Below are 12,662 nucleotides of genomic sequence, written 5' to 3'. Positions count from 1 at the left end.
GTGGGAGGCCTCAGCACAGGGTGGGAGGCAGGTAGGGACAGCCTGTGTGGAGCACTGCTTAGGGATGGGGATCAAGGGCATTAAAAATGCAGACTCTCCTTGACCCCAGGCCCAAGTGCACACAAGTACAAGGACATCTACAGAAGGACTGTTTGTTTTGAGACAGGGTCTAGTTCTGTCACCTAGGCTGGAGGGCAGTTGTGTGATCATGGCTGACTGCAGCCTCAACTTCTGAGCCTCAAGCCATCCTCCTGCCTCGGACTCCCAAAGTGCTGGGATTATGGGCGTGAGCCATTGTGCCCGGGTGCAGGACTGTTTTTTAGGAGAAAACTAGAAAACACCTGTCTATAAATAAATCAGTTAATTAATGATGTCACATCACACGGTGGAATACTGAGGTTCTTACAAAGAGCAGGAAGGGCCATTAGATTTTGAAATGTCAGTGCACAGTGGCTCATGCTTGTAATCCCAGGACTTTGGGAGGCTGAGGTGGGTGGATCACTTGAGGCCAGGAGTTCAGGACCAGCCTGGCCAACATGGCAAAACCCCGTCTCTACTAAAAATACAAAAAAATTAACAAGGTGTGATGGCGTACACTTGTAATCCCAGCTACGTGGGTGGCTGAGGCATGAGAATCGCTTAAACCTGGGAGGTGGAGGTTGCAGTCAGTTGCGATTGCGCCACTGCACTCCATCCTGGATGACAGAGCGAGACTGTCTCAAGAAAAAAAGAAAAAGAAAAAAAAAAGAAAAAAAGAAAAGAAAAGAAAAAGATTTTGAAAAGTCACCATTGTCTAGGCTTGAAGAGTATCTATTAGCAGTTTTCAAAGTGTGGTCTGTAGACACCTGGCGGGGAGGGTCCTCAAGACCCTTTTAGGGGGATCTATGAAATCAAAACTATCTTATTTATTTATTTTTTGAGACAGAGTTTTGCTCTTGTCACCCAGGCTGGAGTGCAGTGGCATGATCTTGGCTTACTGCAACCTCCGCCTCCTGGGTTCAAGCGATTCTCCTGCCTCAGCCTCCCAAGTAGCTGAGATTACAGGCCCCCACCACCACGTCTGACTAATTTTTGTATTTTTAGTAGAGATGGGGTTTCACTGCATTGGCAAACTCAGGTGATCCGCCCGCCTTGGCCTCCCAAAGTGCTGGGATTACAGGTGTGAGCCACTGCACCCGGCTGAAATCAAAACTATTTTCATAATATTAAGATGTGATTTCCCTTTTCCATTGTGTCACTTGCATGGATGGTACAAAAGCAACAGTAGGTAAAACTGCTGGAGCCTGACATGAATCAAGGAAGTTCTGGTGGTCACTGAGCCCCGAGTTCCTCATTAGCATGGGCTCACAGTCAAAATAAAAAGCCAATTAGCCATTTTCACTTAGAACATCCTTGATGAAGTAGTTTGCTTGCTTTCCCTCTCTCCCTCCCTTCCTTCCTTTCTTTCCTTTCTATTTATTTATTTTGAGGCAGAATCTCACTCTGTCACCCACGCTGGAGTGCAGTGGTGTGACCTCAGCTCATTGCAACCTACATCTCCCAGGTTCAAGTGATTCTCCTGCCTTAGCTGGGATTACAGGTGTGCACCACCACCCATGGTTAATTTTTTTGTATTTTTAGCAGAGACAGGTTTTCGTCATGTTGTTCAGGCTGAACTCCTGGCGTCAAGTAACCCGCCCACCTTGGCCTCCCAAAGTGTTGGGATTACAGGCGTGAGCCACTGCACCCGGTCATAATGATTAATTTCATTACATCTCAACCCCTGAATACAAGACTTCTTTTTTTTTTTTTCAAAGCGACAAGATCTTGTTGTGACACCCAGGTTAGAGTGCAGTGGCATGATCATGGCTCATTATAGCCTCGAACTCCTGGGCTCAAGCTGTCCTCCCACCAGAGCCTCTCAGGTAGCTGGGACTACAGGCACTCGTGACTATGCTTAATTTTTTTTTTTTTTTAAATGTTATAGAGGCGGAGTCTTGCTGTGTTGCCCAGGCTGGTTTTGAACTCCTCAAGCGATCCTCCTGCCTTGGCCTCCTGAAGTGCTGGGATTGCAGGTGTGAGCCACTGCACTTGGCAGAAGACGTTTTCATATTCCATGTGACCAGTGGGAAATCCACATACAAAGCATTCTGCTTTTTTCATGGAACCCTGTTGGTACTTTCAGGGTGACTGGTAAACTATGGAATTTCAGACTTGGATATCTGGCAGACATTTTCTTTAAAATGAATAAAGTGAGCTTATCACCTCAAGGAAAACAACTCAAGCCATCTGTTACCAATGATAAAAATAGGAGATTTTTTTTTTTTTTTTTTTTTTTTTGAGACGGAGTCTCGCTCTGTCGCCCAGGCTGGAGTGCAGTGGCGCGATCTCGGCTCACTGCAAGCTCTGCCTCCCGGGTTCACGCCATTCTCCTGTCCCAGCCTCCCGAGTAGCTGGGACTACAGGCACCTGCCACCTCGCCCGGCTAATTTTTTTTGTATTTTTTTTACTAGAGACAGGGTTTCACCGTGTTAGCCAGGATGGTCTTGATCTCCTGACCTCGTGATCCACCCGTCTCGGCCTCCCAAAGTGCTGGGATTACAGGCTTGTGCCACCACGCCCGGCCGAGATTTTTTAAAAATGTTGAAGTTTCAGGCAAAAATTAAAATTTTGAAAAACTTATATTGGCCACCACAAGTTTGACACCTTACCAACAATAATTAAAGGCTTTGCTCACGAAGTCAGCAGTGATATTAACAAATGTGGATTTTTTTTGTTATTGTATAGTGAAAGTATCACCATTTGGAAGATCTGTAAAACTCAGTGAACCATTGTTTTCCACATGACTAATGCATGTTACAGAATCACACCTGGGTAAAAGTACAGGACAGACCAATGGAATTTAGTGTAACAGAGTATGAAAAGTTCATGAAGGTTGGGCATGGTGGCTCATGCCTGTAATCCTAGCACTTTGGGAGGCTGAGGAGGGAAGATTGCTTGAGCCCAGGAGTTCGAGACCAGCCTGGGCAACATGGTGAAACTCTATCTCTACAAAAAATTACAAAAATTCCAGCCTGGGTGACATGGTGAAACCTGTCTCTACAAAAAATACAAAAATTAGCCAGATGTGGTGGTGCGCACCTGTAATCCCAGCTACTCAGGGGGCTGAGGCAGGAGGATCACCTGAGCCTGGGAAGGTTGAGGCTGTCGTGAGCTGAGATTACACACTCTAGCCTGCGTGATAAAGTGAAAATAAGAAAAAAGAAAAAAAAAAGTTCATGGATATGGTTTCAGATTCCATATTGCAATTAACCTTTTCTTTTTATTTATTTTTTTTGAGACGGAGTCTCGCTCTGTTGCCCAGGCTGGAGTGCAGTGACCAGATCTCGGCTCACTGCAAGCCCCGCCTCCCGGGTTCACGCCATTCTCCTGCCTCAGCCTCCCGAGTAGCTGGGACTACAGGCGCCCGCCACCTCGCCCGGCTAGTTTTTTGTATTTTTTAGTAGAGATGGGGTTTCACCGTGTTCGCCAGGATGGTCTCGATCTCCTGACCTCGTGATCTGCCCGTCTCGGCCTCCCAAAGTGCTGGGATTACAGGCTTGAGCCACCGCGCCCGGCCGCAATTAACCTTTAAAAAATTATCACTTTTTAAGTTTTGGTGTAGTATCAGTAGAATGTACACAAGTACCAGAAAAGACTATTAAAATATCCCTCATCCCTCCCTTTCCCTTGCCTCACACTCAATTCCTATGTGAGGCAAGAATTCTTTTTTTTGTTTTTTTTTTGAAACAAAGTCTTGTTCTGTCACCCAGGCTGGAGTGCAGCTAGAGTGCAGTGGCGCGATCTCGGCTCACTGCAACCTCTGCCTCCCAGGTTCAAGCAATTCTCTGCTTCAGACTCCTGAGTAGCTGGGACTATAGGCGCCTGCCACCACGCCCGGCTAATTTTTTGTATTTTTAGTAGAGGTGGGGTTTCACCATCTTGGTCATGCTGGTCTTCAACTCCTGACTTCGTGATCCACCCACCTCGGCCTCCCAAAGTGTTGGGATTACAGGCATGAGTCACTGCGCCTGGCCAAGAATTCTTTCTATATATCAAAACAACATATGGTAACAGACTGACTGTGGAATCAGACATGAGAATCTAGTTGTCTTTGATTAAGCCAGACATAAAGAAATTTGCAAAAAGTAAAATGATACCTCTCTTGTCATTAATTTTTTGAAAATAGTTATTTTCCATAAAATTTTAATAACAATCAGGGCCGGGCGTGGTGGCAATGGTGCCATCTTGGCTCACCACAACCTCTGCCTCCCGGGTTCAAGCGATTCTCCTGCTTCAGCCTCCTGAGTAACTGGGATTACAGGAATGTGCTACCACACCTGGGTAATTTTGTATTTTTAGTAGAGACAGGGTTTCTCCATGTTGGTCAGGCTGGTCTTGAACTCCTGACCTCAGGTGATCCACCTGCCTTGACCTCCCAAAGTGCTGGGATTACAGACATGAGCCACCATGCCCGGCAATAATTTTTTTAAGAGTGTAGAAGGATCCTGAGACCAAAAAAGGTTCTGAAAGTAATGGGATATAGTCATGAGGTATTTGGCATTTCAATGACTTCTCTGGTGCAGAGGGGAAGGGTGAGTAAGGAGTGCAGTGAGATGGATACCACATTTCCCCTAAGAGCCTAGACAGTCACTCTGCTTCCTCCAGGTGAGCCCCACAGCCATGGAAAGGTACTGAGAACTTTATTTATTTTGGGATGGGGTCTCACTCTGTTGCCCAGGGTGGAGTGCAGTGGTGCAATCTCTATTCACTACAACCTCTGCCTCCCAGGTTCAAACGATTCTCTTGCCTCAGGCTCCCAAGTAGGTAGGATTACAGGTGTGTGCCACCACGCCTGGCTAATTTTTGTATTTTTATTAGAGATAGGATTTCACCATGTTGGCCAGATTGGTCTTGAACTCCTGACCTCAGGTGATCCACCCGCCTTGGCCTACCAAAGTACTGGGATTACTGGTGTAAGCCACCGTGCCTGGCCGAGAACTTTATTTATGTATTTATTTATTTTAGAGCCAGGGTCTTGCTCTGTAGCCCAGGCTGGAGTGCAGTGGTACAACCGTAGCTCACTGTAACCTCAGCCTCCTGGGCTCAAGCGCACGCTACCACGTCCAGCTAATGTTTTAAATTTTTTGTAGAGGTGGGGTTTCGCCATGTTGCCCAGGCTGGTCTCAAATTCCTGGGCTCAAGAGATCTTCCCACCTTGGTCTCTTAAGGCATTCGAATTATAGGTGTGAGCCGCGTATCTGGCCAAATGGAGGAATTTAAAATATCGTATTTACATTCAGATAACCACAAATACTTCAATGGGTAGGCAAGGACATTTAAATACAGAAATTCAAGCTAAGTTAAAATACTTCAGATAAATTGGCAACAGAGCCTATGTCATGTTCTGAAGGTAAAAGCCCACCTTCTTGTACATTGGGGGTGCCCTGGTTGGAGGCTGGAAATGAAGGAAATAGAGATGGTTGAACCCCTAGAGTCCACCAGGGGGCACCAGAGGCAAAGAGAAGTTGATTGCACCCTTCCCTAAGATTTATCCCAAATGTTTGCACTGAGAAATGGAAGGAACTTGGACTGAAGACTAGAACTGGGCTGACTACATTTAATGTTTTTGAGGAGACAATTTTTTTTTTTTTTCCCAGGCAGGGTCTCGCTGGAGTACAGTGGCATGATCTTGGCTCACTGCAGCCTTGACCTCCTGGGCTCAAGTGATCCTCCCACCTCTGCCTCCCCAGTAGCTGGGACTACAGGTTCGTGCCACCATGCCCAGCTAATTTTTAAAATTTTTTGTAGAGACCACGTCTCCCTCTGTCACCCAACCTGGTCTTGAAGTCTTAGGCTCAAGCGATCTGCCCACCTTGGCCTCCCAAAGTGCTGGGATTGCAGGCGTGAGCTACTGTGCTTGGCCTGAGGAGACATTAAAAAAAAGGACAAAGACCAGGTCTCATTCTAGGTTATCCTGATTTAACGTCAGGAAGCTGTATTTTTTTGAGATGGAGTCTTGCTCTGTCACCCAGACTGGAGTGCAGTGGCACGATCTTGGCTTACTGTAACCTCCGCCTCCCGGGTTCAAGTGATTCTCATGCCTCAGCTACTCACTCCTGAGTAGCTGGGACTACAGGTATGCGCCACACACCTGGTTAATTTTTTGTATTTTTAGTAGAGACAGGGTTTCGCCACGTTGACCATGGTTGGTCTCAAACTCCTGGGTTCGGGTGATCCACCTGCCTTGGCCTCCCAAAGTGTTGGGATTACAGGCATGAGCCACCACGTCCGGCCAGGAGGCTGTATCTTTGAAAAAGTTCCCCAGAGGACTCTGATGTGCAGTGAGCTTTGGGAAACACAGCTGTCAGGCCCATCCAGAACCTTCCCCAGGCCTCTGTGGGCACCCTGTCCTGAGACCCCACCACTCGTGCTAGTGAGGAACTATGGGAAAGCTGCTTTTGCCGGGGTCTCCTTGGGGTCTGGCGCTCCCCAGAGTTCCTCCCATTTGACTGCTATGAGGACCCAAGAGCCAGCTCCTCCCATCCTATTCTGCAGATAATGAAAGACAGGCTCCAAATCCCAAAGCAGTGGAGTGGGGACACGGTGCCAGATCAGCTCCACTCCAGAGGCCGGGCTCACCCTGCCCACAGGCTGGGCAGACTCAAGCCCACCCCCGCTCCTAGCTGGGCCACACTTCTTTTGTCCTTGGTTTCTTCCTCTGAAAAGTGGGATAACAAGGGCATCCACTCTTCAGACGGCTCTCATGATAGCTGATCGGGTGCACGGTAAGGGTGCAATGAAACCCAGTTCGTCCCAAGGCTTGCCCACAGGCGGGGAGCTGGCACCTTCCCGGCAGGGCCTGGGGGAACTCACTGATCTCTGTTGGGGGCTTTCCTGAGCTGGTCGGCAGTGACTCTCCATGAGAAGTTGAAAAACCGCATGGCGTTCTCAAAGTAGAGGTCTGGAACTGCGGTGTACTGGAAAAGAGGAAGCGGAGTCACAATCACGGTGTGCCCTCGGTGACAGGCATCTTCCAAGACAGGAAGCCAAGGGCTGCCATGGTTAGGGGATTAATCTGCAGGCTGGAGACTGGGATGCAGGGTTTGGGGCTACAGGGTCAGTTCTTCTCTTGGCCTTCACCCTGGGACACTAGATGGAATGACACTGTTGCAGGATGTCCCTACAGCAGCACCTGGGCCCAGGTAAGAAATATCTCCCATGTTGGCTAATAGAACCTCCTGCGATGATGGATGTCCTACGCTCTACGCCTGCGCTGTCCAGTATGGCAGACAACTAAGCCTTTTTTTTTTTTTTTTTTTTTTTGAGACGGAGTCTTGTTGTATCGTCCAGGCTGGAGTGCAATGGCATGATCTTGGCTCACCGCAACCTCCACCTCCTGGTTTAAGTGATTCTTGTGCCCCAGCCTCCCTGAGTTGCTGGGATTACAGGCGCGTGTCACCACGCTCGGCTAATTTTTGTATTTTTGGTAAAGACAGGGTTTCACCATGTTGGCCAGGCTGGTTTCAAACTCCTGACCTCAGGTGATCTGCCCACCTTGGCCTCCCAAAGTGCTGGGATTACAGGCGTGAGCCACCACGCCCGGCCGCTACTAAGCATTTCAAATGTGGCGAGTGTGGCTTTTAAATTTAATTGAAACTAATTTAAGTTTTAATTATTTAAATAGCTACCTGTGGCTAGTAGCTACCATACTAGATCTCATAAGTAAAGTAGAAATCTATCTGAAATGTCAAGGGCATGACTGTACACCCTTTTCACTACTCGGCCCAGCCTTGTAGCTTTTATTCTGTTTTTTGAGACAGGGTCTTGCTCTGTCGCCCACACAGGAGTGCAGTGGTGCAATCACAGCTTGCTGCAGCCTTGACTTCTTGAGCATAAGCGATCTTCCCATCTCAGCCTCCCATGTAGCTGGGACTATAGGCACATGCCAACATGCCCAGCTAATTTTTTATTTTTTATAGAGATGAGGTCTCACTATGTTGCCCAGGCTGGTCTTAAACTCCTGAGCTCAAGCGATCCCCCCTCCTGGGCCACCCAAAGTGTTGGTATTACAAGCATGAGTCACTGTGCCTGGCTCAGCTCTTGCCAGGTGCAAAATTTTCCCTGGCTCTGGTAAAACGCTGGAGCCTCAGGGACACGACATGGATCCTGGGCTCTGCCCAGGATGCCTCCAGAGGCCCAAGGATTCTGCATCATGATACCCTGGAGCATCTTAAATGATTCTCAAGGAAAAGACTGCAGAATGAGTCTCATGATCTCAGCAGGAGTTTTTATAGTCTTAGGTTCTAAATATAACCATGATGAGAGGTTATTAGATTTTTAAACGCCTGGATTCAGGCTGGGCACGGTGGCTCATGCCTGTAATCCCAGCACTTTGGGAGGCCGAGGCGGGCGGATCATTTGAGGTCAGGAGTTCAAGACCAGCCTGGCCACCAAGGTGAAACCCTCTGTCTCTACTAAAATTACAAAAATCAGCCAGGTGGTGGTGGCACGCGCCTGTAATCCCAGCGACTCGGGAGCCTGAGGCAGGAAAATCACTTGAGCCTGGGAGGCTGAGGTTGCAGTGAGCTGAGATAGCACCACTACACTACAGTCCGGGCGATAGAATGAGACCCTGTCTCAAAAAAAAATTTTTTTTAATGCCTGAATTCAAGTATTTCAATCACAAGAAGATATAAAACTTCATAATTTAAGGCAGAAGCACAATCCGCCTAACAGAGTGATTTGTCAAAAGTTCTAACAAGCAGAGATGTATCCACCACTTCTGCTGCCCAAACCAAGCTGGAAAATGCACCTGGGTTTATGATGCTTCCTTCCCATTAGCATTTCAAAGTCAAAATCAGAGGCCCGGGTTTCTGGGGAGGTGGGGGAGGACCATGGGGATAGGAGGCAACTGGAAGCACGACCAGGGAGGGAGGAGGTGGTGTGAGGGTTTTTCCACTTCATACCCCACCCCGATGTCCGAGGGCCACCAATTCTCCCTGCACCTTCTGGGGTCTGTTTCCTCCATTATTCCTACACATTAAATGGAGCTGACCACTTCCACGGGGCACACAGCACGGGTTCCGTACTGACCGGTGGGCACTGCCTGATTGATGGTGGCTATGGGGAGGCAGGGCCTTCAGCTGACCCAGGAGCCAAATTAAGAAGAAGAAGAGGTTTCCTCATGCCTGACCCATCCCCAAACCCCACACCACATCACCCCCCTGTGCTCTGACAAGCATGCTGCCTCCAGCACCCCGTCTGCACCCAGCCCTGCCTCGGCCCTTTTCCGAGGGGGCATTTGGGAACGCGAGGGGGCAGGACAGCAGTTACTCACATCATTAAACACTTTGTCCAGCTCCTTGGGGTCCATGATGAAGTTGGGGTATCCTATCATGTTGTAGATGGCATCGGCCTGGACAGGACAGATAGAGGAAGTGAGTGCCTGGCAACACCGACCAGGCCAGCCTGAGCTCCTTGGGTGCTGGGCTCACAGTCTGGTGGGCCAAGGGGAACCGGAGCCAGGCCCTGCCTGCCTTGGGCTTTCATGTCTTTTTCTGGAAAGGTTTCCCCCTTGCCAAACTTCCACTTATCCCTTAGGTCTCTGTTTAAATGTCACTTTCCCAAAGGAAGTGTTTGCTGACTCCCACCCCACTGAGGGTGCCAGAGCCTTCCCGCCCCACGGGACGTGCTGCATCTTCCTGCACCTTTTCCCCGTACACTCAGCGAGGTTTGTCTTCTACAGACCTCCATGCAATCATGTGCTTGCGGCCTACCCCGAATCCTGCTAGGCCTAGACCGCTCACCCCCTGAAGGCGAGACAGCATCCAGGCTGTGCTCCCGGATAGAACTGGCCTCTCCGGGCGCGGTGGCTCACGCATGTAATGTCAGCACTTTGGGAGGCCAAGGCGGGTGGATCACCTGAGGTCAGGAGTTCGAGACCAACCTGACCAACATGGAGAAATCCCATCTCTACTAAAAATACAAAATTAACCGGGTGTGGTGGTGCAGGCCTGTAATCCCAGCTACTTGGGGGGCTGAGGCAGAAGAATCGCTTGAACCCGGCAGGCAGAGGTTGCGGTGAGCCAAGATCGCGTCACAGCACTCCAGCCTGGGCAACAAGAACGAAACTCTGCCTCAAAAAAAAAAAAAAAAAAAAAAAAGAGAACTGGCCTCCCCTTCCCCCGCCCGCCTCCATCTGTGCTGGACGCCGCAGCACTCCCTCTCCACGCGCCTGGCCAGCCTCACCTTTTCCTTGGCTGATTTTCGGGTTTCCTCGTCCATCCACTTCAGGGTGCTCAGACTTTCCTCAAACGCCTTCTTGATCTCCAGGATTATCTCGGTGGCCTGAGGAGATACACATCACAGCAGTAAGGTCTGGGCACTGGTCTCAAGTAAATGCAACGAGCACCCCGTGCAGAAGAATGATGCAGGGTCAGAGATTAAACTCAATTTTCCAAGCGTCAGGCTGGGTGAGAAGGGGAGCCACAGCTGTGCTTCCAAACCACGCTCCTCATGTGAACGCCCTGCAAGGCAGGACTGGCCTTCCACACACAGGGCTCCAGTAAGCTGAGGCCGAGCTTCAGGAATGTTGGAAAAGTCTCTGCTACGGGCGTTTTCAGAGCCTTTAGTGTGGAAATAGGCACTGCAATTCTTCCAGAGAGGGGAGAACACACAGCCTCTCCCAGCCTGATTGGACCACAGCATTCCTTTTTGATGGATCGGGCTTTAAGATCTGGAGTACTCATGTTCCGAGGAGCAGCTTCAGAAATGCCATGTCAGGCTGGAGATGGACAGGTGCTCTCGGGGGTGACAATGTCATGAGCAGACGAGCTCGAAGATGGAAGGTTGAAGGTTCTAGAGAAGGGGAAGGCAGAGCTGTGCAGCAACAAGAGCAGACGGGCCAGCAGACCCCAACTCAGACCCCGCCAGCTGCTCACAGGCCAGTCACTGTAATGGATGTGAACCGTGGTTGGCTCACCTCCGGCTGCAGATGACATCGACATAATGAATACTATTTGTCATCAAGATTGTAACAATAAAATGACCGCTCCCATTGCTTGAACCCTTATTTTGTGGTGGTGCTCAGTGTGTGACATATCATTTAATCTCTCTCTGTGGGAGGAATGCCCCCGTCTCCATATTGCAAATGATGTAAGAACTGTCCCAGGCTACCCAGCCAGAGGCCACGATCTGAGCTTAGGCCGGGCTGTGTCCACCGTGCTCTGCCATGACACTCCTCTGCCTGTCTAGAACAAACCTATCACCCACAGAATAAGAAAAACATCACCCTCTGGGCCAGAGCTGCTCTGCCAACATTCTCTCTGGGTCCTTTACAGCCCTTGGAAGTGGGGATGGCTGTCACAGCCTTGCAGGCTCCTGGGAGGCTCACGTGAGCTTGTGCAGATGAAGGGCCTGGCACTGAAGAGCTGCCGTTGTGAGACTCCCATCACCCAGGGCTCGAGGAAGTGGGGCCTCTGCATTGTGGCTGTGGTCCCAGAGCCCTTTGCCCAGGAGCAGGAAAGGCCCAGGCTGGGCTGGAGTGTGAACTGACAGGTCTGCGCAGGGCCATAACAATTGTGACCTCACAGCCAATGTCCACGGGGGAGACACTTACTATGCTCTTGCTGTCCTCGGCGAAGGTTGCTTTGACGAACATGGGGCCCAACGCAAAACCCAGGTTGTTTTCTGTGTCACTCACGCAAAACTTCCAGCGAGGAAGACAGGTCTGGAAAACACAAGTTGGGGAGCTCACTGGACCCCAGCCCTTCATTTCCCGTTCTTTCCGGGAGGTGGTACCATGTGGGGCCCACGTTTCGTTCTGGAAGTTCAGGGAGAGCTTTCTGGCCCAGTAAAGTTATTTTAGTTACCAGACCAAGAGGCCACTGATACCCCTCACTGCTACCCCCTGCCATTTCCTGAATGCCAGGCTCTGTGCTGGGACTTCACAAGCGGTGTCCCATTGAGCCAATCAGTGACCCTCGGGTCTTACAAACCGTTTGACAGATGGGGAAACACACTCGGCACAGAGCAGCTGCTGGCCCAGGGTGCCCCACGAGTGACAAGTGCCACTGGGACAAGATGTGCCTGACCCCACATCCCATGCTCCTACCTACCCCCAGCTCGTCCTGCCTCCTGGGGAGACCAGGAGTCCTGGAGGCAAAGAGCCGTGGGGAGTGACTGGTCTACCTGAGCCACAGAAAAAACTTCCCCAGGGCCAGGGCTCCAGTGCCATTGAAGATCTTCTCAAATGAGAGCACCACAGCAATGCCGCAGGACTTTTTTTTTTTTTTTTTTGGCAGGGTCTCGCTTTGTCACCTAGGCTGGAGTGCAGTGGTGCAATCACAGCTCACTGCAGCCTCGACCTCCCAGGCTCAAGTGATCTTCCCACCTTAGCCTCCTACATAGCTGGGACGACAGGTGCTTGCCACCATGCCTGGCTAACTTTTTCTACCAAAAAAAATTTTTTTTTTTCTAAAGACATGGTCCCACTATGTTGCCCAGGCTGGTCTAGAACTCTTGGGCTCAAGTGATCCTCCTGCCTTGACCTCCCAGAGTGCTGAGATTACAGGCATGCGTGAGCACCACGCCCAGATCACCGTGGGACTGCAATGCTTTGATTGTTTCTTGGTCTCGCCTAC

General features: G+C 50.0%; 1 protein-coding gene across 6 annotated transcripts in view; it reads right to left on the bottom strand.

Moving 5' to 3' along the window:
* ECE1 (endothelin converting enzyme 1) overlaps nt 1-12,662 on the bottom strand; it is a 133,578-nt gene that overhangs the window by 11,208 nt on the left and 109,708 nt on the right. For all 6 annotated transcript variants that reach the window (XM_045378906.2, XM_065528373.1, XM_065528381.1 and 3 more), the window contains 4 exons: nt 11,639-11,749; nt 10,270-10,368; nt 9,359-9,436; nt 6,895-6,998 (listed from right to left, as the gene is read on the bottom strand). In XM_045378906.2, the coding sequence (XP_045234841.1) occupies nt 6,895-6,998; nt 9,359-9,436; nt 10,270-10,368; nt 11,639-11,749 (392 nt within the window). The remainder of the gene's footprint in view (nt 1-6,894; nt 6,999-9,358; nt 9,437-10,269; nt 10,369-11,638; nt 11,750-12,662) is intronic.

Source organism: Macaca fascicularis, chromosome 1 (assembly GCF_037993035.2).
Source record: "Macaca fascicularis isolate 582-1 chromosome 1, T2T-MFA8v1.1".
In the NCBI taxonomy this organism is placed as follows: Eukaryota; Metazoa; Chordata; class Mammalia; order Primates; family Cercopithecidae; genus Macaca; species Macaca fascicularis.
This window is presented reverse-complemented; position numbering and strand designations above follow the sequence as displayed.